Source organism: Antennarius striatus, chromosome 20 (assembly GCF_040054535.1).
Source record: "Antennarius striatus isolate MH-2024 chromosome 20, ASM4005453v1, whole genome shotgun sequence".
Taxonomy (NCBI): Eukaryota; Metazoa; Chordata; class Actinopteri; order Lophiiformes; family Antennariidae; genus Antennarius; species Antennarius striatus.
In genome coordinates this window covers 10,675,416-10,703,224 of record NC_090795.1, presented here as the reverse complement: position 1 = coordinate 10,703,224, position 27,809 = coordinate 10,675,416, and the positions used below count along the sequence as shown (strand labels likewise).

Below are 27,809 nucleotides of genomic sequence, written 5' to 3'. Positions count from 1 at the left end.
CCTCCAGGGCACCTCTCTAGGTGTTCCTGGCACGTCCAGCTGGGAGGAGACCTCAGGGCAGACCGAAGACCGGGTGGATGGATTATAACACTGGCTTGGGAACGCCTTGGGATTCAACAGTCAGAGCTGGTTGATGTGGCCAGGGAAAAGGAAGTTTGGGGTTCCCTGTTAAAGCTGCTGCTCTTGAGTCATGACTCCGGATAATACGGATGAAGATGGATGGATGGATGGATGGATGGATGGATGGAATATGAATCAATCAAGATAATGTGGAGTCTGGTTTGGTGTTATTTTAAACAGAGAAAAAACATACCCCCACAGATGTAACGTACAGTATATAGTGTTACTGTATTACTGATTTGAAATACTTTAATGCCTTGAATACAGACTCAACAGGGACTTTGTCAAGAAAGAATCAACTGCAAAGCCTCCAGATGTATTCAGGTCTGACAGAATTCCAAATAACATGTTTTATTGTAACAGAACATTAACAAAACAAATGCAGCCATATTCATTGAGAAAAAAAAGAAATTGATTAAGAAAATAAATAAATTCATTACACAGTGTAAAATAAATGGGGTTTTCTGTAAATACTACATTTGTCAGCCTAGCAAGATCAATTGCATTTCAATAGGAAATAATTCTGTTTTTGGGTACACCTATGCAGACATGACATCAAAACCATTTTAGTTCATAGTTTACTGGGGAACAGGTCAATGATGCAAATAACCACTTATCCATCATGAAAACAGCATAACTGCTAACGTAGCATAGCTGTGCATTCAACCATTCTTTTCAGATGCACATCCTCTTGATTCCACAGTGACAGCAGAATTTGGCAGATTCAACAATGTACTTGGTCCCACAACAATGACAAAACTTGGTCTTCATCCCATTGCTGCTTTCGTCATTCATGTCAACAATATCATTCCTAAGAAATTGAACGAAGTTGGCAAAGTAGAAAGGTTATATTCATTGTTTAAAATTGCCAAAATAAATGTACAGTGCGCCCTCACGCATTCCAGCATCAATGCTCGCGATTTCACCTCATTGCGGATTTTTGGGTAGGCAGTCATAGGATACCGTACGCGCATTCTATTGGCTGACGGCATCCGGAAGTGGACTCGGTTCTGTAAGTCTTGGACTTACATGAGACACAAAAGTGCTTTAAACAGTCGATAAGAGTGTGGGAAAAGGTAATACAGATAAAAGGTGCCGTAAAATCAGTATGGTAAGGTCATAAATTACAGTAAATGATAGGATAAATAGTTTGTTGCTTGATCGCGGAATTTGTTAACTGCATGTGGTTCCCCGAATGCATTAACTGCAAAGAACAAGGGCGCACTGTATGTTAGCTATATAAAATATGACTGAAATTTTTGTTACAATGAGCAGTGGTCATAAAAGGACATCAAGTTATTCTTTTTAGAAGTCAAACTGACAAGAAGTACATGTTTTCCCACAACAATGGTGGCTGATCATTAGAGTTTTGATGCTAACCATCTTCTCCATCACCACAGCGAATCAGTTGCCTCCATCTAACCCTATTGAAGCTAACCATAATACATGATAATCATGCAAGCTGAGCAGTTTTTGTTTAAAGCATCTTTCTGCCACAGAAGTAATTTGCTAATGGCTGAATATCTGAAATCAAATAAAAATATCTCAAATGTAATTTAACGCAGTAAATATTCAGTAAATATTCATTAGATTTCAGGGATAAGGAGCAGAAGGGACTCTGTAGGTGCATGTAATACAACAACAAACCCCAAGAGGTCAGTATAGACTACAAGAGCGTGTTCATAAGGCTTGTGTAGTGAATCACCTAGATATGGGAGTGTTTAATATCTTTTTGTTAAGAGCTGCTCCAGTCTGTGCATCCCTCACAGGACCATAGCCAGAGCCCACGGCTCGATTCTTGTTTCCCACACTGAGAAGAAGGAACACAGAGACGAAAGACAAAAACTGCTTGAATGGCTGCATTTGGCAGGACTGATCCAAAAGTTTCAGCTCACATTTGTGAATTGTTACTCTTATAATGCAAGCAGTTAAGTTACTTAAATACCTTTCTACCACTACTGATTGAATGATACTGTAGAGTCAGCAGATGCAAGTGACACGTAAACTAAAAATCCAATAGCTTTAACAAAGGTATTCTTCAGTCAGATTTGCATGAAGGTAAGTGCTTTAAACGTAAAAATATGATCTACTAAGCATCAGAAAATCACATTCAGTTTAAGTACAGAACAATGCTTTTGACTATTGTGTTTGTATCTTGCAATGTGGCATGTGTTGAGTTTCTGTGTGCTCACTGACCCCGAGGGTGGACTCGTGAGGCCAGAAGGATTATTCTTCATTGAAGTCATCTTACTAGCTGGGATTGCTGGAACAAGCAAGGGAAATTATGATTACCACCTTGTGAGTAAAATACACCACTCTGAAGCTGCAACTAAACCCCTGCCTGTCAAGAACCATAAAAGTTGTGTCTGATAGTGTCAGTTTTCGCTGAACAACATGCTACAAAGACGGATGTTGGCTGCACAGTAAACATACAGAACTGACAATTGTGAATAGAACTGTGACCTTACTGGTGGATTGTCCCAGGCCAGACCTTTGGGGTAAACGAGAGGTGGTTGAAGGAATGGTTGATACCTTTATCACAGGAGCGGAAGGCTTGTACTGAAAACAGACAGAAAAAAAAATAAGCAAGCACATAATACAAAAAAACAGTTATGGAAAATAAGTGTCACTCTGCTCCTGATGCAACTAGAGCATGTAGGACATGCGTTACTGAAAGCCTTATAACCTACAGCGTGGAGTAATCCAATTGTGCAAGGAGCATGGAGGGTGGTTTGATGCAGTGCAAATGTGTGTAAATGCTGATGATGCACACATTTAAATATGCAAACATCACAGCAATAAGTTTAACGAACAAGTAGACAAACAAACTGCTGTGATAAAGAAAATCTGAGAAAGCTGTAAAAATGGCCTATACGTAGCTTACATAAGAGCCATGTTTATATTTAAACAAATTGTTTTTGCATCAACATTTTCTTATAAAAACACAAATCTTCAGAGTAGTACTTGTGTGCGAGCAGGAGTCTTCTTGACATCTGACTTGTTCTTGTTGGGCATACGGGCAGCCTGCTCCTGGCAGAATTTGATGTGTCGGTCGGCTGCGCACTTGTTGAACCTCCGCTGACAGCAGGGGCACTGGATGTAGTCTGAAGACAAAGCAGTTGACAAGAAAATGTACTTAGAACACATCTAGAAATTCAAGAGTGATACAAATCCTACACAGCCTCCAGAAATCTGAAAAATCTCTGGAATATATCCTAAATGAATGTTTTAACATAAACATTTAAATTCCTTTCATTTCGGTTAAAAAGTCCAAATCCTTGTTTGAGAAACATCTGCACTTTATTTTCTTGCACCTGTCTGTTACGTTTTTACTTGTTCGTGTGGGTTTCCCTGCAATACCTCTTTCGAGCTGTCAGTAACATTTTCAGTGATTCACAGAGTCAGCTATAAATATATGAACAGTCTGAGAAGGAAGTAGAACCAAGGCAGTCACAGACTGCAACATCCCGCTACAACCTTGAATTCAAAATTTTACCCTGACCTACTTGTATAGATTCAAAGATCAAAGCTAGTGCTCTGACCTACTTTCATAGATCAGAGCACTAGCTTTGACCTATGGCCTTACTCACACTGGCCTTCTCCCTCCTCGTCTTTCTATCTTATCCGGTTCCTGAATGTACAAAAGTTGAAATTTTCTCATCTCATCTCATTTTCCTCCCCTTTGCCGCCTGAGTAATGTGATTTTTGTTTCATCTTTCTATCTGCAATGGTTGCGAAGATATTTGGTGGACTAACGGACACTGACAATTACAATACATCACTGCTTTGAAGTGGGATGTAACCATACTTGCTGGTTCAGTCATTTTCACAATTAAAAATTCCTTTCCAGCAGCCATATTACAGTATTTTTTAATTACTTTTCGTTTGTGTCTTGCATTGAGCCATGCATTACCTGGGTCATATGTAGGAGGAGGTGGAGGGGGTAAAGGCCCCCCATCTTTCTTGACCTGAGTGAATGTCTTGGCAGCACGGATGGTAGCAATGAAGTCCTCATGTTTCTTGCGCCAGTTGGACGGCTTTTTAAGAGGCTCTGCCTGGTTATTTCCTGTCTGAGTATCAGTGAGAGGATTATTTTTTTTTAATTTAACCTTTATTTATCCAGGTGAATCCTATTGAGATTACAAATCTCTTTTGCAAGGGAGCCCTGGCCAAGACAGCAGCAGCACCAGTTACAGTTACATATAGCAATTAAATCAAACAGATACATTATAAAACATACAATAACAGGGAAAAATCATCAATGTCTAAGAAGGAAAGCAGTTACAGACTCCAATGGAATCTGCCTCCATACCCTTAACCAAATTTTTAAAATCCCTAATCGGGACCAGCTTTTGAAGCTGTAGTTCCGACTGCAAATGATTCCAGTCTGCAGGAGCAGAAAACAAAAAAGCCTGTTTGCCAAGTTCAGTGCGAACCTTTGGGACAGTCAATAAAGGGATGTCATTGGAGCACAGACAATAGTTACTGGTTTTAAATAAAATATACCCACAAAGGTAAGAGGGGCACAGACCAAGGATAGACTTATAAATAAAATTGTACCAATGTGTAAGTCTGCGCATAGTCAGGAGGGCCATTGAACTTTGGCATACAGGGTGCAATGGTGAGTGAGAGCTTTGCACCCTGTGACAAACCTCAAGGAGCCATGGTACACAGTGTCCAGGCGATGTAAGCATTGAGGAGGGGCATGCATATATAGAAGATCACCATAATCAAGCAAAGGGAGGAACGTAGCCTCAACCAATTTTTTCCTGGCAGGATAGGAAAATCAGGATTTTATTCTAAAATAGAAGCCTAGTTTAAGCTTAAGCTTCTTTAGTAGAGTTTCTACATGTGGTCTAAAAGTTAAATGTTCATCAATTAAAATACCCAGGTACTTGTATTGTGTCACTAGGTCAATCTGACTGCCATGCAGGGTTTTAATGGTGGGAAGATAATCTGCTCTCATCCTGGCGTTAGAGAACAGCATCATTTTAGTTTTTGAGGCATTCAACACAAGCTATAAGCCAAGCAGGCGTAGTTGAACAGTATCAAAAGCAGCCTGCAAATACTTGAGAGATTGAGCAAGGGTAGCACCACTGCAGTAAATGACAGTATCGTCAGCATAAAAATGAAGCTGTATATGTGGAATGTTTTCACCCAGGTTATTAACATAAATAGTAAATAAAAGTGGACCCAGGACAGAACCCTGGGGGACCCCTGATGTGACATGTAATTCACTAGAGAGAATATTATCATATTTAACACACTGAGTTCTCTCAGAAAGGTAATTTTCAAACCAGCCAACAGCCTGCTCGGACAGCCCAATGTTGAGCAGCCGTTGCTTTAGGATGAGGTGGTCAACACTGTCGAAGGCCTTTGAAAGATCGATGAAAAGAGCAACATAAAAATTTCTTATTATCCAGTGCCTCAATTATATCATTGACAACCTTTAAGGATGCCGTGGATAAAGTGAATGATCTCTCGTTGGCTAAACCCAAGACAACAGAAGGAGTACAGTACTTGTTTTTCATTTTATTGACAACTGCACATTCAGGAAACAGATTTAAAAGTTGTTGTAAAGACTGATTAGTGAGTGTTGATTAGTTAAAGTGGTCTTTGGTGCCATGATGAAGACCATGGGTAGTGCCATTGACAAAGCTTTTTGGTGTAACGTGAGTAAGAATCAACAAGTTTGAAGAAATTAGTATACCTTGAGAAGACAGACATTACACTATCAGCATAGTGTAATGACAATTTAAATACATTTATAGTAGAAGGGTGAGGGAACGACCACCACTTTAAAGTAATAAAAAGCATTGTGAGCTCCCACCCCTCCAGATGATTTGAGCCAAAGATTCAATTATTTGTTAAACATTAATTATCATAAAGAACACTCTTGGATTTTTTTGTTGAATGTCCACCCTTTCCCAAAATGCATTCTTACCTTGGGTTTCATGGGTTTGAGAATGGGGATGCCTGTTTCGCCAGCTCTCTGTCTACTGGAGTCAAAGACTTTTCTTTTTTTGGAATTAATTTTGTGGCAGATTTTAGCATGCTTGTCCTGTAGAAGAGAGAAAAACATTCTTTAAACCTAATGTGTTACTACGGACTCTGTTAAACACTTGCAGCTTTCTCAATTTATTTTAAGAAAGAGTTTGTTTTTCCTTGGTATCAAATGACATTAAACTGTTATTGTTATCTGCAAGCTAGTCCTTGATTAACACTTGTCTGTACATTTCGGCAGCAGATCAGTAATTGGGCTTGTTGACGAAGGAAAATCTTTCATGTTCATATTTAGAAATAACTTTCTCCCTTGTTAATCCCTTCTGAACAAAGAGCTCTTTACAAGGAGCTACAGGCTATCTGGATTGTGTCCAATGACATCCATACAGCTGATACCAGGTCAGATGATAACAGTGGTAAACAGTCAATAAAATAATCGCAGTATGCCTAACACATTTTTAGGTAGTAATATTAACAATTAAGTCATAGCTGAAAGTACTCATCTACATCTTTAAATTATGTCTGCTCTGGTTTTTGCTTTTACCATATTATACTGTACCATCTTATTTCATTTTCCGCACCATAAGACGCACTGGACTATAAGGAGCACCTTCAATGAATGGCCTATTTTAAAACTTTTTTCATATAGAAGGCGCACTGATTATAAGGCGTATCTGATTATAAGTCACACCTTCAATGAATGGCCTATTTTAAAACGGTTTTCACACATAAGGCGCACTGGACTATGAGGTGCACTGTTGGTTTTTGAGATAATTAAAGGCTTTTAGGTGTGCATTGTAGTGTGGAAAATACTGTAATTAGTGTAAAAAATGCCGCAATGATGGGGTGTCAGTTTTTACCAGGACTTTGGGGAAGAACTTTCTTTTACAGGTGCTGCATTGAACCAGATCGTGAGCAGGAGCTCCGCCATCTATGAGAATGAAATATTAAATAAAAGAATGCAATGAATGAGGCTAAATGTGATGCACAGAAATGGCTCGGAGATGGATAGCAGATAGCCACAAACAGTTTGGAATGTTTCAGTTTTCATTCATTCATTCCCTCAACCGGCTTCATCCGTTTGCGCGCATGTTTTTGGATGTGGGAGGAAGCCGGAGAACCCGGAGAGAACCTACACAGACACGGGGAGAACATGCAAACTCCAAAAAAAAAGAAAAGAAAAAAGAGGTCACAGACAAAATCTGGTGACCTAAAGAAATTATCAATATTCTGAGTATTAAAAATAGAGAGGTTGTAAGATTGATTTTGTAATAAAATAGCTAAAAGAGTCGTCTTGCCATCAATGTATCTCACTTTCAATTTCCATTATTAGTTTCCTCTTGTCTGATGCTGCTGTTGTTATAGACAATAAAAGTTAGACATCGACTGAGAGATATAAATTATGTAACAAAGCCAGACTGACCTTTGATGTACTGTCCTTTGATTGTACGTACGGTACGATCTGTCGCAGATTACTCTTCTTTGTTTCCTTTTTTAAATTTTATTTTCTCTCGTTTAAACAGGTGAACTGCACCATAAATCAGTTTAGTGAAAAATGCACATCTGGCGCCTACAGCAAAAACCAATGAAAAGCTCGTATGTTAGCATGGATAGCCACAGCGGGGAACTCAAAGAGTTTAGTATTGTAACAAGAGCAATTAGCCTATGAAAATTCTTCTTCGGCCGATACGGACACCTATATAGTATTATGTGAATCAATTCTGCCACCGTAACTGGATCAGAAATATAACACCTAGTAAAATTACGGATGATAAGTCTCAATTATACCCTTAGTTTATAGCGCTTAACAGTAACAAAAAACTCAAAGTACTTTCCAGAGACCAGCTTTTGACCGTACTCAGTATAAAGATTCAATAAATCAAAAGATGTAGGTACTGCAGACACAGTAGAGAAATCTGCTAAAGAAAATGTCGTCACAACACCGTGAAAAACTTTTTTAAAAGACGTTAGTCGTACTCGTCTTTGATTGTGAATGTTTCATTAAACATTTTCCGAGTCACGGATTTAATAACGTTTTCGACGTGTTTGAGCGAGTCCGGAAGTAAGCAACAAGGAGTCCTCTTAATCAGTATGTATACTCTTTGTTGTCTATAACAACGGCAGCATCAGACAAGAGGAAACCAATAATGGAATTTGAAGGTGAGGTAAATGCATGGCAAAATGACCCCTTTAGCTATTTTATTGCAAAATCAAGCTTACAACCTCTCTATTTTTAATACTCAGAATATTATTAAACCTTTAGGTCACTGGATTTTGTCTGTGACCTCTTTTTCGTTTGGGATTTAGCCTGAGAAAGGCTAGGTAACGTCTGGGCCAGTGATGACACTGAATGGGTGTGATCCCTACAATAACCACAGGAGCCATCCAGTTTTAGCAGGATGCTAATGAACTTTAGCGTGAATGAGCTCAACCGTGGTAATATATACAACAATGTGTACTTATTTATTCACTGGTGCTTAAGGTTCGGAGTCACTAACGACATGAATATTTCAGCATTCTTTGAATAATGTAAGCTAAGCTAATGCTGCGTCAGTGTTTAAGTTTGGACAGTTTTCAGGATTTGGAAAGAATGTGTAACATTACCTGACAATGTACCAGGAACTGTGTTTCGAGTATGTAAACCTGAAACATCCCAAACCCGTTTGTGGCTATCTGTTATCCACCTCTGAGCCATCTCTGTGCATCACATTTAGCCTCCTTCACTACATTCTCAATTTAATATCTCATTCTCATAGATGGCGACGCTCCTGCTGTGGATCTGGTTCAATGCAGCACCTGTAAAAGAAATTTCTTCCCCAAAGTCCTGGTAAAAACCTGACACCCCATCATTGGTTCATTTTAACACTAACTAAATGAAATAAGATGGTATAATATGGTAAAAAAAAAACAAAAAAACAAGAGCAGACATCATTTAAAGATGTAGATTAGTACTTTCAGCTATGATTTAATTGTTAGTATTTGTACCTAAAAAATGTGTTAGGCATGCTGCGTTTTATTTTATTGACTGTTTACCACTGTTATCATCTGACCTGGTATCAGCTGTATGGATGTCATTGGACACAATCCAGATAGCCTGTAGCTACATGTTAAGAGCTTTTTGTTCAGAAGGGATTAACAAGGGAGAAAGTTATTTCTAAATATGAACTTGTAAGATTTTCCTTTTTTCAGCAATCCCAGTTACAGATCTGCTGCCAAAATGTACAGTCAAATGTTAAACAAGGACTAGCTTGCAGATGGCAATAACAGTTTAATGCAATTTGTTACCAAGGAAACAGAATGACAGCTGCAAGTGTTTTAACGGTGTCCGTAGTAACACATTAGGTTTAAGAAATGTTTTTTTTTTCTTCGCTTCTACAGGACAAGCATGCTAAAATCTGCCACAAAACTGTTTCCAAAAAGAGAAAGGTCTTTGACTCCAGTAGACAGAGAGCTGACGGAACAGACATCCCCACGCTCAAACCCATAAAACCCAAGGTAGGAATGCATTTTGGGGAAGGGTGGAAATGCAAAAAAAAAAATCCAAGAGGGTTCCATATTAAAATTAATAGAAAGAAAAAGTGCTGTGAGCTGGACATTTAATGAATTAATCTTATTTCATGAAAATATTTTATATAATTAAGCTTATTTTCAGGCAAAAATTATTACTGGTAATCTGCTTAACCTTTCATATGAAGTCATTCTTCCACACAACTTTACATTGTTGTGTAACATGACTTAGTAATGCTATAGATGGTGGTATGTTATTTAACATACTTCATCTTAATGGTTTCAATATAGAGATTAAAGTATTATCACTGGAACCCAGAAAATGGTCAGATGTTAAAATGATGTTTGCTTTCAAACACTGATGTTCAAAAAAAAAAAAATCAGTGTTCTGGTTTATGGGTGTTAATTTCAAATTTAAATCACTTTTAAATTGTATTTCAGTCACAAAGTTCTTCTTCTACTGATAAAGTAAGTTGAGTCATCATTTATTTGATTGAAACATTCTTTCTATACATGTGAATAAAAGTAGAATTGATGTGTAGAAGCCTGAGAGCCATTCTTTCACTGTCTGTCTTATAAATACTGATGTCTGTCTTAAACTCTTTGGCTCAAATCGTCTGGAGGAGGGGAGGAGGGTCACATTGTAATGGTATTACTTTAAAGCGGTGATCTTTTACTCACCCTTCTACTGTCAATGTATTTAAATTTTCTTGAACCACTTCCATGCTGATGGTGTCTGTCTTCTCAAGCTGTACTAATTTCTTCGAACTTGTTGATTCTTACACACCTTAAAACCAAAAAGCTTTGTCAATGGCACTACCCCCTGGTCTTCATATCATCTCATGGCACCAAAGGCCACTTTAACTAATCAAGACTTACTAACCAGTCTTTGCAACAACTTTTAAATCTGTTTCCTGAATGTTGAATTGTCCATAAAATGAAAAACAAGTACTGTACTCCTTCTGTTGTCTTTGGTTTAGCCAACGAGAGATCACTTACTTTATCCTCTCACTGAGACTCAGACAGGACATAATCTGTAGGGATTCTATGTGTATCACATCATTGTGCATGTTGTCAGTATAGAGGATTATCTAGAAATGTGTAAATTACTGAACTAAACCCACTCATCAGTTTTACAAAAGATATGGAGAGGTGAGATGCAAGGAGTGGAGAACTTTTTCTCCAATGTCAAGGTGAAATAAATAGTCAGAAGCTGGCTGCATTCAGTAAATCCTTTTAAACGGAAATGAAAGACATTTAAGTATTTAAGTAAAAACACTCATTTAGGACATGTTCCAGAGAATTTTTGTGATGAGATTAAGAAAGAAGTGGTGACGATATCATTTTTAAAACTTCTTGTAAGCCTCTGTTTTTCAAATTATGGCAGCACATAGGACTGGCAGTGATGAGGTGTACTGTGACATCTGCTTGGTCTTGGTTTTAAATAAGAAAACAACAACCTACTTCCAAAGACCATCTCTTCTGTGTCACCCCCCCCCCCCCCAACAGGCAGAGCCTCCTAAAAAGCCGTCCAACTGGCGAAAAAAACATGAGGACTTCATTAATACCATCCGTGCTGCCAAGACACTCACTCAGGTCATGAAAGATGGGGGGCCATTACCCCCTCCACCTCCTCCTACATATGACCCAGGTAATACATGGCACAATGCGAGATACATAAGAAAAGTAGTTAAAAATACTGTAATATGGCTCCTGGGAAGGATATTTAATATTTAATTCTGTAAATGACTGTGAACCAGGAAGTATGATTCATTCTAGAACCGTTCATATATTTATATCTGACACTGTAAGTCACTGAAAATGTGACTGACAGCACAAAAAGGGTGTTGCAGGGAAATCCACACGAATAAGCAAAAGTGTTACAGGTGTAAGAAAATACAATACAGATGTTTCTCAAACAATAGCAGTAGGATTTCTATCACTCTTGAATTTCTAGATTAAATGCAGTTATAAGTCATTTTTTTCATCAACTGCTTTGTCTTCAGACTACATCCAGTGCCCCTACTGTCAGCGGAGGTTCAACGAGAGCGCAGCCGATCGACACATCAAATTCTGCCAGGAGCAGGCTGCCCGTATGCCCAATAAGAACAAGTCAGATGTCAAGAAGACTCCTGCTCGCACACAAGTACTACTCTGAAGATTTGTGTTTTAATAAGAAAATGTTGATGCAGAAACAATTTGTTATTGTTTACATGTAACCACAGTTCTAATATAGGCCATTTTTATAGCTTTTCTCAGATTTTCTTTATCACAGCAGTTTGTATGTCTGCCTGTTCGTTAAACTTATTGCTGTGATGTTTTCATATTTAAATGTGTGCATCATCAGCATTTACACACATTTGCACTGCATCAAACCACCCTCCATGCTCCTTGCACGATTGGATTACTTCATACTGTAGGTTATAAGGCTTTCAGTAATGCATGTCCTACATGCTCTATTTGCATCAGGAGCAGAGTGACTGTGCTGACACTTATTTTCCATAACTTTTGTCTATATTAAGCGCTTACTTATTTTCTTCTGTCTGTTTTCAGTACAAGCCTTCCGCTCCTGTGAAAAAGATCAACACTCCTGCTGTATCACCCATTCCTTCAACCACCTCTCGTTTACCCCAAAGGTCTGGCCTGGGACAATCCACCAGTAAGGTCACAGTTCTATTCACAATTGACAGTTCTGTATGTTTACTGTGCAGCCAACATCCATCTTTGTAGCATGTTGTTCAGCAAAAACTGACACTATCAGACACAACTTTTATGGTTCTTGCAGGGGTTTAATTGCAGCTTCAGAGGGATATATTTACCCATAAGGTGGTAATCATAATTTCCCTTGCTTGTTCCAGCAATCCCAGCTAGTAAGATGACTTCAATGAAGAATAATCCTTCTGGCCTCACAAGTCCACCCTCGGGGTCAGTGAGCACACAGAAACTCAACACATGCCACATTGCAAGATGCACACATAATAGTCAAAAGCATTGTTCTTTACTTGAATTGAATGTGCTTTCCTGGTAGTAGATCATATATTTATGTTTAAAGCACTTACCTTCATGCAAATCTGACTGAAGAATACCTTTTTCAAGCTTTTTTATAGTTTATTTGTGACTTGCATCTGCAGAGATCTACAGTAACATTCAATCAGTAGTGGTACATAGGTACTTAAGTAACTTAACTACTTCCATTATAACTGTAATAATTTACAAATGTGAGCTGTAACTTTTGGATCAGTCCTGCAAAATGCAGCCTTTCAAGCAGTTTTTGTCATTCTTCTCTCTGTTCCTTCTCAGTGTGGGAAACAAGAATCGAGCCATGGGCTCTGGCTATGGTCCTGTGAGGGATGCACAGACTGGAGCAGCTCTTAACAAAAAGAAATTAAACCGTCCCATATCTAGGTGATTCACTACACAAGCCTTATGAACACGAAACACTACTTACCTCGTGTAGTCTATACTGACCTCTTGAGGTTTGTTGCTGTATTACATGCAGCTACAGAGTCCATTCTGCTCCTTATCCGTGAAATCTAATGAATATTTGCGTTTGAGAAAGTCCTTTGATTTTAGATATTCAGCCATTAAACAAAAGCAACTGCTCAGCTTGCATATTTGATCATGTATCATGGTTAGCATCAAAACACTAAAATGAAGGTGTAATGTTTGATGTTCAGCTACCATTGATGTGGGAAAACCTGTACATCTTATAAGTTGGACTATTATTTACCACCGCTCATTATGACCTAAATTTCACTGTCATTTATGTTATATAGCTAATACTGTACATCTGAGCAATTTTAAACAAAAGATTGTAACCTTTCTGCTTTGTCAACTTTGTTCAATTTCTTAGGAATGATATTGTTGACATGAATGACGAAAGCAGCAATGGGATGAAGACCAAGTTTTGTCATTGTTGTGGGACCAAGTATCCTGTTGAATCTGCCAAATTCTGCTGCGAGTGTGGAATGAAGAGGATGTGCATCTGAAAAGAATGGTTGAATGCGCAGCTATGCTACGTTAGGAGTTATGCTATTCTCACGATTGATAAGTGGCTATTTGCAACATTATGTTACCTGTTCCCCATAAATTGAAAACTCAAATGATTTTGATGTCATGTCTGCATAGGTGTACTTAAAGACAGAATTATCTCCTATTGAAGTGCAATTGACCTTGCCAGGTTGACAAATGTAGCATTTACAGAAACGCCCACTTATTGTACGCTATGTAATGATTTATTTATTTTCTTATTATCTATCCTTTTCATGCTTTTCTCAATGAATGACTGGGGTGGTACGGTGGTGCAGTGGGTAGTGTTTCCGCCACACAGTAAGTCCATTCCTAGAGCGAGTCTCGCTCTGTGCGGAGTTTGCATGCTCTCCCCTTGTGTTTGGGTTCTCTCCAGGTTCTCTGGCTTCCTCCCACCTCTAAAAACATGCACTTCAAACAAATTGGCTGGTCTCAGATGCCCGTAGGTGTGAATGTGTGCGTACGTGCTTCTCCGTCTTCATTTGGCTCTGTGGTGCACTGGCATTGCGTCAGAGTGTACCTTGCCTCACGCCCCCAGTCGGCAGGGATAGGTTCCAGCAACCCTGTGACCCACGACAGTTGCAGAAGGCGGGTATAGAACATGAATGAATGAATGAATAAGGACTTTGGTCATGAGCTTTGGGTCATGATTGAAAGGACAAGATCCCAGATACAAATGGCTGTCATGAGTTTCGTCCATAGATTGGCTAGGCGTACCCTCAGAGATGGGGTGAGGAGCTCGGAGTAGAGCCGCTACTCAATATTGAGAGGACCAGCTGAGGTGACTAGGGCATGTGTTCTGGATGCCTCCTGGACGCCTCCCTGGGGAAGTGTTCTGGACACGTCCTACCGGGACGAGACCTCGGGGAGGGACCTAGGACACGCTGGAGGGATTATGTCTCTCAGCTGGCCTGGGAAAGCCTCAGGCTCCCCCCTGGAAGAGTTGGAAGAGGTGTCTGGGGAGAGGGAAGCATGGGCATCCCTGCTGAGACTGTTGCCCCTGTGACCTGGCCCCGGATAAGCGGTTAAAGATCGATGGATGGATGAATAAGGACAGCATTTATTTTGTTCTGTTAAAAAAAAACATATTTTTTGGAATTCTGTGAGACCTGAAAGCAACTGGAGGCTTTGCAGTTGATTGTCTCTTCAGAGTCTCTGTTGAATCAGTATTCAAAGCATTACAGTATTTCAAATTAGTAATGCAGTAACACCATATACTGTATGCTACATCTGTACAGGTATGATTTATCTCTGTTTAAAATGACACTACGGAAAACTCCACACTGTCTTCATGGATTGATTCATTTTCCATAATAGGACATGTTGAAACAGCCAGTTGTGTTGGAACTGATTAATGCATCTACAGCTACTGTCAATAAACATCTATTAAGAGTGATGAGAGTTTGTTTCTGTAATAACGTCAATTTATTATTAAGTATACCCTTTACCTTGATTTAGATATAAATTAAATATGTAACTTGTGCCGAAAACACACACACACACACACACACACACACACACACACACACACACACACACACACACACACACACACACACACACACAAGTTTGTGACAGTAGAGCATTTTGCATGTATCCCAGAGCAGTTACACTTCGGAGGCAAACACAGAAGGCCTCTTTTCAGTGTCATAATTCATCCATAATCCATCATGAATTTACATGACAAACCACCTACAAAAAATGAAATGAAACTGAGATGTGCCCAGGCAAGTTATTCTCATCTAAAGTGAAAGTTAACTATTTGAGATTAAAATACTGGACTTTATTGAGCAATTACCACTTCAGGGAAGTAAATAATGGAATTTTCTTTACAAATTACTGTAACAGTCATTAATTTTTTTTGGCAACATGTCTGCAACTTAACACCTGCTTAGCACTGTTAATCGTCATCTGCTGTGTCATTTCAGAGCCTTGTCCACCTCCCTGCACCCAAAACTGAGTTCTGCATGGTAGTTGGAAAAATAGCACATGCTTGTAAATAAGAAAACAAACTTGCAATGGAGTCCAGTCTTTTGGAAGTCCAACAGACTGGACTTCAGGTAGCTTGGAAACTCATCCAAATGGTCACTTGTGATGCCATCTTACCCTAAACCAGATGGATCAGGATGAACTGGGTCTCAGGTTTCCAAAAGTAGACTATTCAGCATCTCATAGCATTCAGTCATGGCTGATAGGATGACTTTTCCCTTGCAAAGCTTTATTATCCTCCTGCTTTTTTCTTTCTCAGTCCTCCTCTGTACTGCTGCTGTTGTCTTCTTCTTCATCACTTTGTTGTCTTTAGTCTACTCAAGAGAAATCAACACAAAAACGGTTTTCTAATTAGTGTTAATTATGGTCCTGTACTCTCATAAATGTTCCTTATAATGCTACACCGGTGAGCCACGAGGATTCAAGTCTAGTTCCTGTTTGCTCTTTCGCTTGACTTAGACCTCAGTTATGAGTCAATTATGGGCTACAGTAGCTCAGTCCACTAGATCCTGGGCTGGGGACTAGAGGGTGGCCAGTTTAGGACCCGTGTGGACCAAAAGTTTGGAGTGTGAACTGGCAGTGGAGAGGTGCCAGTTCACCTCCTGAGCAGTGGTGAGGTGCCCTTGAGAAAGGCACTGTTCCCTTACAAGAGCTCACTGGACACACCACAAAGTAGCTTCTGTGTCTATGTTCTAGGGCCTTTACATACTGTATATACTATACTGTATATGTGTGTGAGCGGAAAAATTATTTCCCCAGTGGGATGAATAAAGTATGTTTCTTCTACTTTGAATAATCAAAATGAACTCTTCTTATATAGTACAATATTCAAAATGTAGTACGGAACAGGTCTAGGACAAAGGGAGCCTGGTTTTTCAGTCAAATATGGGATAAGCTATCGCTTAACTATAATGCCACTTACTAAGATAACAAATAGGTACGTCTCCCTGGCCAACCTGTGGCTTCCGAGTCGCATGCAGCTGTTATGTTCGAATTGAAGTTCATGTTTATTTTAATGTGCTTGCTTATTTCGTTTGTGTTTACTATGGTATTTTCTTCAAATGCACATACGTGAGAAGAAAATATCGCAAAGTCTCCCAATAGGGGCAAGATGGCCTGAGTTAACAATTTGTGTCAAGTTTGCTCTCAAAATGGCAGGGAAAAAATTCAAACCAAAGCAAAAATATGAAAATAAATAATTTTAACAGAGTGGGAAAGTTTATATATTTTTTGCTGAACATAATGGCAAGCCATTCTGCGTTATATATCAGGTGTCATTGGTGCATTTCAAAGCTTCAAATCTTCAGCGTCACTTCAGCTCTCTCAACTCAAGCCAGATTTGAAGAGATAGATAGATAGATAGATAGATACTTTATTAATCCCGGAGGAAATTGTATAGGATTGTTCAAGGCAAAGAATGCCAGAATTCCCACAAAGCAATATTTATAGCAAAAGAAAATCGCTATCGTAAATTACGGTATTCTATTTTTGTTTGTGGACTTGGTTGAATTGAGAGTTTTTGAGAGACAGCACATATGACGTATGCACCAATGTTTCTAACTGGTTGGCCACTCCTGATCTAGATGATCATTACATTCCTAGCAGTTGTAGAAAAAGTTTCCAATTGCAGATACACTTCTGCCTCCATAATGCGTGTTGCTGTAAAATTACTTGAAAAATGTGTATTTTTGTGGATTTTCAAATAGAAACCATCCTACAAGTTACTGTAACTAAAAATCACAGGTTAGGATGTTTCAACCTTAGTGACCAAAATACATGCACGTCTTCATGCTTACTTCATGAAGAAGTCTCTTAGATGAGAAACAAAATGTCTTCAAGAACTTTCTTAAAGTCCAGGGGAGTGACTTAAACGGCTTTGGATTTCAAGAGAGTGCACAAAAAACAATATTTGAAGAGTACATTCTGCGCATACAGAATATCCTTAGCTGCCTGGCAATAACTCAATTTGTTTGAAAAACAAGCTCATGTTTTGATACAACCAGCACAGTGGAGTGGCTAACCTCTCAGTGACTCACCAAATATCTGGCAACGGAAAAGCTACAGCATGCCAACATTCCAATTAAACTATGCATCATCTCAAGCAGAGAAACTGAAAGAAAAAGGTTGGTCACCTCGCTGCTGCCCCCTGTAATATTTTAATGAAAATGTGTTTTTCAGACATATATCAACGTGCATGTGGATTGACTTACTGGTCGCTCAACACAAGGGCAACCTATTGAGTTTAGGACAGAAGTGGTCAGTCCATCTGTGATGAATAGACTCAAATTCCTCATTTTGCAGGTTAGTTTATGCAAAGCTCTCATGGAATCCTGCAAAAGAGAGGCAGATAAGTCATTTTAAATATTTAACAATATTCAACATCATCAGTTACAAAAATGTTTGACCCATGTTTGGAAGCAGTTTATCATTTTCGACTCAATTCACAGCTGCTACCTATGGATTTGCATGGCTGTGTGATGCTTATAAAACACAGAACAGGAATAGTGAAATGAATTGTTGCAATTACTTGTGCTTTTGTTTGTCAGCATCAAATGCAAAACAGGTCAGAATCCCACTTTTATGGTCACTTTTGTTAATCTCAAGCACTTGAGAATTGAAAATAAAAGGGAAAGGAAATACATTTGTGCAATTTCCTCCGGGATTAATAACGTATCTGTCTGTCTGTCTGTCTGTCTGTCTGTCCTTCCGTCTGTCTGTCTGTCTGTCTGTCTATGAATAAAGTTAATAGTACTCACGATGTTGGTAGAATTGCAGTTACATGGATTGTATTGCAACCCTTGGCAGGATGAGTTCTGCAGCAGGGTGGCAATTTCTTCTCTCTTCAATAAATGAGAACAGTAATAATAATACTAATAATACTAATAGTAATACATGCACACACACACATATACACATACACCCCCCCACAAACACATTATATATATATATATATATATATATATATATATATATATATGTATAGGCCCCTGTAACACACACACAAGGGACCTGTAAGCATGCAATGGGAGCTATCTTCTTGCCGCCGATCTTGGGAGCATTGGACGACCCGCTCTACCGCTGAGCAACTGGCGCCCCACAATGTCAGAAATTTTGACATGCAACTTTAAATGTTGGTACTACGAGAAGAAGAGCTAGTGAAATTGTTGAGGCTGTTTCGAGAAGGAATGCTGACTTGTGTTGCCTACAAGAGAAAAAATAAGATGGATCTACCCTGATGATCATGGGCAAACGTTGATCATGTGTTGAACATCAGTGGGATCTCAGACAAAGTTTGTGAAGATCACCGTTGGGTCAAATATTTTATCAGTTTTTACACTTTATGCTCCTCAAGCTGGCCTATACCAAGCCATTAAGGACACTTTTTATGACAAACCTCGTCAGCAACCACAAGAAATGTCTGACTGCTATGCTTACCAAAAAAGGTTTTGCCACCAAGTATTAAATCAGGGTTTTCTAGGGGGTTAAATATTTATTTCCCTTTATGAAAGAAAATCAATTTTTAGTTTTTATTACATGCAATTTTCTAAGATTTTTAATATTCTTTCTATCACTTTTAACATGAAGCAAAGCTACCATAAGAATCAGAGACTGTGTGTGCGTGTGTGTGTGCGTATATGTAAGGAAATAGTATTGATCATAAATTATTTTCTTCCTCTCTCCATTTTCATTGCACTAGTTACTGCTTTATTATCGAATCTATTTATTCATATATTCAATTCTATCCATTGTTGTTTTGCCACTTGATCCTTATTTCAGCAAAATAACTTTATTTGAATTTGAATCGCTGATGCACAAATTTAAAAAAAACAAAGAAAAAACAAACAAAAAAAATGATGTCAATATGTCTAATCCTTTCCTCTTGCTGAAGTCAAAACTATACTTATCTTGAGTGCAGGATGGTGAAACAAACACGTCAATGAATAAAATCAATTTACTTACTGTGTTTTCAAGATCAGTTTGCACAATTGCCAAGTATTTATTTCTAATTTCCAGAGGTCTTTTGCTTTCACAGGACAGAGATGGAGGTAAAAGCAGAAGCGCAAGGAAACTGAAGCGAAGAAGAGGCTGGAGGAGAGAGGGAGACATCAACCAGTCAATAATCTGAAACATTCAAACAAGGACTGCAGCTTTGCACTGAGACAGGCTGTGAATTGACAGTTTAATTTTATGTAGGAACACTGTGCTGTGCTACTTTACTGGTCTATAGAACTGCTTTTATGATTAATGAAAGTAACTGAGTACAACTGTTTCAGTACAGCTTTGAGGTACTGTACTTTGGTTTTTTCAGCAAAGATCAATTTATTTTGGATTTAGAATTTACTTTTATAACATAAATAACATGTGCTACCCCATAATTGTATCTTTATTGTACTATTCATCTCATCTTAATTCTACAATTCACTTCATCTTACCTACCAAGCTTTAATTGTTCTTCAATCATAAAGGACCCTAAAACTCCCCACCCCGCGAAAAATCTACTTGAACAGCATGCAGATCATTTCACAGATGCACGTTAGAGGGGATGGTGAAAATTTGAATTCATGTTTTTTGCCTTTAGTTCTATGCAAGCTACACATCTTTGTTACAGGCCTGTAACCTGTAACCCCTGTGTGTGTGTGTGTAATTAACACACACACACACACACACACACACACACACACACAAACACACACACACACACACACACACACATATATATATATATATGTGAAGTGTGAAGTGTAAAAAGAATTTCCCCAAGAGGGGCAATTAAAGTACTGGTTATTATTATTATTGTTATTATTAGTTATACATCATAACGCGTACACCTTTATAGAGAGGAATTATCTGAATCCTTAAAAAACAATTATATGAAGATATTATGGAGTATATTATAACACTAAAACACCCAGCAACGCATACTTTCGTCTTTCGTACAGTCTATTGGATGTTTATGCGTTTCGATTGATATCAACCACATGTGACCTTAGAAGAATCAAAGACAGTTAGTGAGTAAACAATATATTCCTGCAAACCAAAGGATGCAAAATAACCGTAAGTCCTAAAGCAATTTCAGTTTCATTCTGACTAATGGGAAATGATTTGTGTGGAATTCCCCTGTTTGGAAGACCTTTATATCCCCAACACGCAGTCAGCGCAGTCGCCCGCGTCAGCGGAGAGGTCGGATGCGCCAGAGGTCAGATCCCGGTGAGTTTTAGAAACGTTTCTTCATCACGCTGCTCGATGTCGGACATGGAAGTTTGTACGTTTTCATTACTGCACTGACCTGACCAAGACGACAATGTCGTAGGTTTAATGTCAGTTTTACACGGTGCGCCACCGCTTCAGGCCACAATTTGCGTCCACGCAGCGCGCAGCCTGCGTTCTCCATCGGTCATTCTTCTGTCACTGTGGTTTCCTGGCGTGGCTTTCCCACCATGAAAACACTAAATCCTCCACTGCTGTTGAGGTTTTGTCAATTCTCGATGAAAGCTCCTCTCTAAATCCTCCGTAGAAAATCTGTGCAACCGCAGCTTGTGATTTTACTTCCGTTCTCAAAGAAGTAAGTTTCACTTTTAGATCATTTAAAATTTGGGATTACACTCGCAGGTAATATTGTTGGTAAACTTAAACATTCAAGCCTAGTGTCCAAAATTGAGTCTGGTGTGCGTAGACATTTTCAAAAACCTGTACATATACCAGCTATTATAAATGTTTGTCGGTCACGCCCCCCCCCCCTTTCAAAGCATCAAAACACCCCATTTAAAAGAAATCTGGACACTCCTGCTTTTTTCTGATGTGTGCGCGTAAAACACACACTTTTTTTTATTTAATTGTGGGTAAGTGTAACTTACGCGTTGGAAACGTGAGCTTTGAAAGCCGCACACAGCCACAGTGTTCTGGCGGAGATCGCATGCAGGTATCTCCTGCTCCATAGCCCTCAGTCCGCGAACACATGATGTCGTGAATGGTTTAAGAATTGAAATGGCGCTTCTAGAGGATACTCCTCCTACAATAATCAAATCTGTCCAAAAACATTTTGTTTAAAAGAAGCGATGTTCCTGTAGCGACGAGAGAGGCGTGGGAGACATGTTATGGTGACATAAGAAACTTTCCTTGGCATCCTTACTGAAACAGACTTTGTTCATTCAAGCGTCTATTTCAGCAAAACCCCGTCTGTATCACCTGTCAACAGTAGTAATCTAACACCTGGTAATCGTCATTATTAATGATAATAAAACTCAATGTATTCAGCTCTCAGGTTCCTCCAGAAGGCCACGAATCCTTTAAAGTTGTTAAAAAATTTTTTTTAAAAAGAATATGACCACATTTGTTTTCATTTCACAATTCGAGTTTGGATGTGTAATTGCAGATAAGTTGCCTTGTCTCAATTAAATTAATTTAAAAACTCAATCATTATAGTTTTAATTTAGTGTCCTGATGTGTTTTTATCTATTCCACCAATTTATTCTTAGATCATTTCAACGATAATCCAAATTATATACAAATAATGTCCGAGCAGTCAAAATCACTGCTTATGGTAGTTCTAGATAGTAATACTCAGATATCTTTTATTTATTGAAATTTTAATGATCAAACAATGTCAAAATAAAATATACACATATTTAGGAAAAGTCAGGCGCCTATAGGTACATATGGTTTTTTTATGTTATGACATTTCAAATTTTGAAAGCAGTCAAAATCACTGCCTTGGGAGTTCTAGTGTTAATGTGAGCTGTAACCTGTAGAATGCAATTGAAAAACAAACTGAAACCTTTAAAGAAGAAAATATAAAATAAAAATACGTAAAACAACCAGGTTGCATAAATATGCAGACCCTTAGTCTAATATTTTGTGAAGCACCTTTAGCTTTTACGACAGCCCCTAGTCTTTTTCGGTCGGAGCCCATCAGTGTGGCACATCTTCATGTGGTAATATTTTCTCACTCTTCTTTGCAAAACCGCTCCAAATCCGATAGAATGTGACGGTCTCTCTTGTGCACAATCCTCTTCAGATCACCTCACAGATGTTCAATGGGATTCTGGCTGGACCTTCCAAATCCTTGTCTGAAGCCATTCTTTTGTTGATTTGGATGTGTGCTTTGAAATTCACCTTCAGCTTTCTATCATAAGGCCAAAGGTTTTGTGTCAACACTGACTGGTATTTGAAACTGTTCATTATTCTCTCCACCATGACTAAGGCCCCAGTTCCAGCTGAAAAAAACCAGCCCCATAGCACGATGCCCGCTATGGTGTACTTTTGCTGTTGAGCAGTGTTGTTTTTGCGTCACATGTACCTTTTGGGGTCAAGTTCCTTGTGTGGTAAACTTTACTGTATCTGGCAATAAACTTTTTTCTGAGTCTGATTGTGATCCCTTTTTCTTCTTCTTATTAATCCATGTTTCTGACTGTCAGGTTCAAACAACCTAGATGATTAAAAACGCACTCACAAAAAGGAAAAGACAGCAGTTGTACTTTTCACTCATGAGGAGAACGAACAAAGATGTGATCAGTTACAGATCTCCAACCCGTTCTCAACATGTCTCTGCCAAAACCTCTTTTTTATTCTCTTGGGGGCAGAAAAACAATAGTAAAACGACCCCTGTGGCATGATGCCATAAAAGAGCTTATAATTCTTATTTTTTACAACTTACTTTCCTTAAAGACAACTACAACCAGGCACATTCCAAATTAACAGTTCAGAGGTCACATCCTGCTCAAGGGACCTCTACTATCACTCCAGTGATCCCATTGCTGCTGTTGTGTCCTTGAAAAAATAACTAAATACATAGCAAGACACTTAAACACAGATATAAACATTTATATGGTCATGCCATGTAGTACAAAGAATAAAGGAATATAAAAGAGTACATATGAGATTATATACATTATTCTAACACTGACATTGATGATGTTGGTTTTTTCAACTGTTCCATGTAATACTTGATGTGTCCAAAATTGGTGTAGAGCTCCCACTATATTGAAGGGACTCTGTTGTAGTGATCTTTGGTGTAGTAACAATTTTTTTCCGTCTTTATTGCTCGTATTTCATCAACTCCTCTGCACTCCTGGTCACCGTTGTTTTCATCTGCTCCGGAGAAAGCCCCTTTGTTTCATCCAGGTGTTGTCAATCAGCCCATTCTTCTTTAGTTGTTGAGCTTTTTTAGCGATATCCTTTTAGTGAGATTCTCATTAATGTAAACACTTTTTCCTTTCAGTTTGAAGTCTTGTTTCAGAAAAGCAATTTTGTGTTTACGATTCTGGAATTTTATCAGCACTGCAGGTGGTCTCCTACCTCCAGATGGTAATGGGTAACACGACTCAATCTGGTCCGGATCTATAGTTATCTCCAAATCCCTCAGTTGAGAACTCACTTGTTGCTCCAGAGATTCGATGTCAGCACTGTGCTCGGTTCCCTCTCCTCTCGCCACAGCATGTGCGTAATTCCTCAGCTTGAGTTTGATGCCAGTGATGATCACATCATACATACAAATGCTTTGTTCCAAATCATCGATTCTTTATTGTTCCTGTTCTAAGAGAACAGTTCTTCTGTCTTTTTCATCTATGTCTTTCTGCATTTTCTTCATTTCATCTTTCATTTCTCCCACGGCATCTAGCACCGGTTTTAGCTTTTCTTCCAACTTTTTATCAAAGTCACTCCTTAACTTATCAAAGTCGCTCTTTAACTCGCTCTTTTACTCTTTCATAGAAGAGACCATCTCGTCCAGGGTATCCTTCATATTTTTGTTCCCATCCTCCTCCGATTTTTCTCATCTTCTCGTCATTTTGCAGAGAGTCAGTGAGAGTCAGTATGGCTATGAGTTACAGAGATAGCGACAACACGAGACCGAAGAAAGACGTCCGCTCCAGTTGAGAGCAATCCTTTAGTAACAGTTGGGTGTGTAACAGGTGTGTGTGTCTGTGTGTGTGTGTGTGTGTGTGTGTGTGTGTGTGTGTGTGTGTGTGTGTGTGTGTGTGTGTGTGTGTGTTGACTCCAATTTAACATGAATTGGTTAAATCTGAATACAACCACATCAGCCTGTTATAAAAGGGTGTGCACATGTATGCAAGGGCAGGGAAAAAGTTTATTTTGAATGTTTGCTGTATTTTTACTGAAGTACTTGCATCTGCTTTTCATTGAAATTGCTTCTGCATCTTTCTGGTGCGCTGCGTGCTTACTACAAGAAAATCTGCAGATGTAAAGTTAAGGTATTTGTGTGTGTGTGTGTGTGTGTGTGTGTGTGTGTGTGTGTGTGTGTGTGTGTGTGTGTGTTTGCCTGTTTTGCAGTGCTGGTGCCCCACAGGAATTAAAGTCATCAACAGCACATCAAAAGTGGTGCCTTGAAGCATTGAAGCGTGAGACCCTGAGAGTCAGACAACAGATGACAACAGCAATCAAACACACATTTGATGTTTCCCAACCAGATTCTTTTCGTTTCCTGTAGTGTTGCGAGGCGCTCATGTGTAGAAGTGGGGTGAACTGAGAAAACATTATACGTAATTCAGTTAAAATATTTTCACTTTGACTGACTAATCATTTGTGTGCTAATGTATGCTTTTCATTATTGTACATGTCTTCAATGAGAATACAGTATCAACCAATTAAACAAGTGCATAAAACAAGACAAACTATCATGACTTTGTGTCGAGCTCTATTGGGGGAGGTTTACCAAGTGCTGTCAAGAATGTTGTACCAGGCTATATCCATACCATACATAGTTGGCTGTTTTTATACCACTTCATTCTCTCCTATATCTCTCTGGAAACACAGTATAGGACCCTTATGTAGGATAGAGGACACACTGAAATTTCATTATAAAGTTTAACTTCACCACAGCTTACAATAATTTATGTAAAAGAACAAAAGAAGATCAAGAGAACTCTCTAGGTGCTTTGTGCTCTTGATTACTAGACATAAAATAAAACTGCTGACTCCTAGAGACAGATAAATTCCAACCAAAGAGGATCAAACTACCGTTAGACTATTGCTTTTAGGTGCAAAATGGCAAAAAAAATAAATCCTGTTTTGGCAGAAGAGTGGTATCTACCAGTAAGTTACTTAATTCATTGCTCTCTGTCACCTTTAGTGACGTAAAACATGACTGATCACCTCGTGTCTCACCTGTCACATCTGTTTCTCAGGTGAACAAATCATCTTGTTTCTTGTCAGTTGAAGGTAAACAAAAATCTTCCAGCAATTTAATAATGTTTGCTTTAACTGCCAAGTTTATTTTTGGGCACACATCCAAGAACTGTGCAGCCTTTAACAGTCACAGAGCCACATAAGGGTGTGACTTTGAACCACATCCTGGAAAAGATGGTTGCTTCATAATTTTTTGTGGAAAAATAGTAATTTCACAGTTGCAACACATTTTATGAATGTGCTCTTCAAATTAAATGAGTTGCAACTTTCACTACTGAAGTGGGCCAGAATGAGGATGTGTCAAAGCAGTAAAAAATTTAAATGTTTTCTGACCTTATCCTGGTATTGCTGTTTCATGAAATGAATTTCTCTCTCGGTCCTTCATCAACTGATCAATCTTCCACTGTGGTCATGCTGTTTCCTGTTATTTACAAAAATCTAGAATATTATTAGGATGTCCCCGTATGGATGTAGTGAAAGAGGACATGAAGGTAGTTGGTGTGAGAGAAGAGGATGCAGAAGACAGGGTTAGATGGAGGCGACTGATTCGCTGTGGTGACCCCTGAAGGGAAAAGGCGAAAGGAGAAGAAGAAGAAGACCATGTGTTGCTAATGTACAAGAAAACGGAACAATATTGCCTTACTTATCTATAAAATAGCACAGACCATTTATTGCTGCTTTACTCATCTATAAAATAGGAACAACCATTTATTCCCAAATGTGTTCAAGGCATATTTTTGTTATACCAAGACAATGTATGTCCAAATATAACACACTAGTGTTTTCTTCTAGCTGACAGGAAATTAACAAAACCAAAGTTGTACTGAAGAGAACCATCATTAGCGCTCGGGCACAAACAAAAAGGACACTAGGATTTTCTTTACACTACTTAACTGCTTTAAGCTTGTTTGTTATGTCTAAATGTGACTCATACCAGGTGCAGAATAAACTGCAACTGACTGTCTAATACCAAAATAACCCCAACCCTAAGAATACCAGCTAGTTAGAATATTCAGCTAGAATATCAATTTGTCAATCAAATTTAATTGAATCTTTTAATCCTTACTTACTCTATTGTAGCCATGTATTATAGGAAATTGTTTTATGATCATTGATCCTTGCAGGGTTCAACAAGGCAGTCACAGACTGCAACATCCCGCGAAACCCCTGAATTCAAAATTTTACCCTGACCTACTTGCATTGGTCAAAGATCAAAGCTAGTGCTCTGACCAACAGTCATTGATCAAAGCACTAGCTTTAATCTATGGTCTTACTCATACTAGCCTTCTCCTCTTTTTATCTTATCTGGTTCCTGAGTGTACAAAAGTTGAAATTAGACCTTGACCTACTTTTCTCCATGTAAAAGTCTCCACTGGAGGTCGGCTGTTTTTTTCTTGAGGGGAGGTTGTATAGAAGTCTCCACTGTGGGTCAGATCCATTTCCCGTCATCCTGTTGGCCCAGGTAGTGGGCGCTCTGTCACACAGGCTTTTCTTGTTGATTACTTTTACACATTGTTTGTACAGTATTTTTATGTTGCCTGTGTGCAGGCTGATCTGTCGTTCATCTCCAAGGAGAGGACCCTCCAGTTCTCCAAACGGGACTGATGTGGATCTCAGGTTAAGGATCTTAATTGTCCGGCACAGTCCCCGTACTATAGTCCAGGAGGAGGCTTCTCTCCTTACCGGAGAGTCTTTGCCTCCACAGTTGTAGCAGAAGAAGAAGAAATGTACTTTATTAATCCCCTTGGGGCAATCATTTTCTACTTATGATTACCATATATTTGCAAACATGCATATAGGTGTACACACACACACACACACACACACACACACACACACACACACACACACACACACACACACACACACACACACACACACACATGGGAGCTGTAGGCATATAATACATACAGTGGGAGGTAGAGTGGCGGGCAGCTCCATCCTGCCCTAATAAACTGAAAACCGTAAATTGATAATAATTCTGTCTTTGTCTTGTGGTTCTCTCAATACCAGAAGGA

At 38.8% G+C, this 27,809-nt stretch overlaps 3 protein-coding genes across 10 annotated transcripts; 1 reads left to right on the top strand and 2 right to left on the bottom strand.

Annotated features, from left to right (window-relative positions):
* Positions 1-569: 569 nt before the first annotated feature.
* LOC137587869 (zinc finger C2HC domain-containing protein 1A-like) lies at positions 570-7,684 on the bottom strand. Of its 3 annotated transcripts, XM_068304542.1 has the most exons (9): positions 7,547-7,682; positions 6,984-7,054; positions 6,065-6,181; positions 4,034-4,190; positions 3,085-3,224; positions 2,589-2,679; positions 2,317-2,383; positions 1,826-1,930; positions 570-931 (listed from the first exon to the last, which is right to left on the bottom strand). In XM_068304542.1, exons 3-9 carry the CDS (start codon positions 6,074-6,076, stop codon positions 796-798), a joined length of 708 nt encoding a protein of 235 aa, XP_068160643.1. In that variant the 5' UTR covers positions 6,077-6,181; positions 6,984-7,054; positions 7,547-7,682; the 3' UTR covers positions 570-795. The 3 variants fall into 3 exon arrangements, with proteins under 3 accessions (XP_068160643.1, XP_068160645.1, XP_068160644.1); XM_068304544.1 differs by lacking the exon at positions 6,984-7,054 and having other exon boundaries at positions 7,547-7,684; XM_068304543.1 differs by lacking the exon at positions 7,547-7,682 and having other exon boundaries at positions 6,984-7,285.
* A 543-nt stretch (positions 7,685-8,227) lies between these two features.
* On the top strand, positions 8,228-15,047 carry zc2hc1a (zinc finger, C2HC-type containing 1A). 3 transcript variants are annotated; one of them, XM_068343896.1, is made up of 10 exons: positions 8,228-8,283; positions 8,880-8,950; positions 9,502-9,618; positions 10,072-10,098; positions 11,140-11,281; positions 11,637-11,776; positions 12,184-12,289; positions 12,489-12,555; positions 12,931-13,035; positions 13,484-15,047. In XM_068343896.1, exons 1-10 carry the CDS (start codon positions 8,271-8,273, stop codon positions 13,617-13,619), a joined length of 924 nt encoding a protein of 307 aa, XP_068199997.1. In that variant the 5' UTR covers positions 8,228-8,270; the 3' UTR covers positions 13,620-15,047. The 3 variants fall into 3 exon arrangements, with proteins under 3 accessions (XP_068199997.1, XP_068199996.1, XP_068199995.1); XM_068343895.1 differs by lacking the exon at positions 8,228-8,283 and adding an exon at positions 8,362-8,556; XM_068343894.1 differs by lacking the exon at positions 8,228-8,283 and adding an exon at positions 8,362-8,559.
* A 63-nt stretch (positions 15,048-15,110) lies between these two features.
* Positions 15,111-21,917, bottom strand: LOC137587613 (uncharacterized). 4 transcript variants are annotated; one of them, XM_068304145.1, is made up of 5 exons: positions 21,504-21,917; positions 19,609-19,734; positions 18,405-18,491; positions 17,859-17,978; positions 15,111-15,962 (listed from the first exon to the last, which is right to left on the bottom strand). In XM_068304145.1, the coding sequence occupies exons 1-5, from the start codon at positions 21,582-21,584 to the stop codon at positions 15,798-15,800; spliced, it is 579 nt and encodes a 192-aa protein (XP_068160246.1). In that variant the 5' UTR covers positions 21,585-21,917; the 3' UTR covers positions 15,111-15,797. The 4 variants fall into 4 exon arrangements, with proteins under 4 accessions (XP_068160246.1, XP_068160247.1, XP_068160244.1 ...); XM_068304146.1 differs by having other exon boundaries at positions 18,405-18,488; positions 21,504-21,912; XM_068304143.1 differs by lacking the exon at positions 21,504-21,917 and adding an exon at positions 20,936-21,461.
* Positions 21,918-27,809: the final 5,892 nt, after the last annotated feature.

Excerpts from the sequence above, each read along its gene's own strand:
- LOC137587869 (XM_068304544.1), bottom strand. Across the intron at positions 3,225-4,033 it reads TCCTCCTACATATGACCCAG|ACTACATCCAGTGCCCCTGC; the intron begins GTAATGCATGGC and ends CTTTGTCTTCAG. Across the intron at positions 2,680-3,084 it reads AGACTCCTGCTCGCACACAA|TACAAGCCTTCCGCTCCTGT; the intron begins GTACTACTCTGA and ends GTCTGTTTTCAG.
- zc2hc1a (XM_068343894.1), top strand. The coding sequence starts at position 8,523 with ATGCTAATGAACTTTAGCGTGAATGAGCTCAACCGTG. Across the intron at positions 8,560-8,879 it reads CGTGAATGAGCTCAACCGTG|ATGGCGACGCTCCTGCTGTG; the intron begins GTAATATATACA and ends TCATTCTCATAG. Across the intron at positions 11,282-11,636 it reads TCCTCCTACATATGACCCAG|ACTACATCCAGTGCCCCTAC; the intron begins GTAATACATGGC and ends CTTTGTCTTCAG.
- LOC137587613 (XM_068304143.1), bottom strand. The coding sequence starts at position 21,040 with ATGGAGAACGCAGGCTGCGCGCTGCGTGGACGCAAATTGTGGCCTGAA. Across the intron at positions 18,492-19,608 it reads AAACTGATCTTGAAAACACA|AAGAGAGAAGAAATTGCCAC; the intron begins GTAAGTAAATTG and ends TCTCATTTATTG. Across the intron at positions 17,979-18,404 it reads ACTGCAATTCTACCAACATC|GATTCCATGAGAGCTTTGCA; the intron begins GTGAGTACTATT and ends TCTCTTTTGCAG.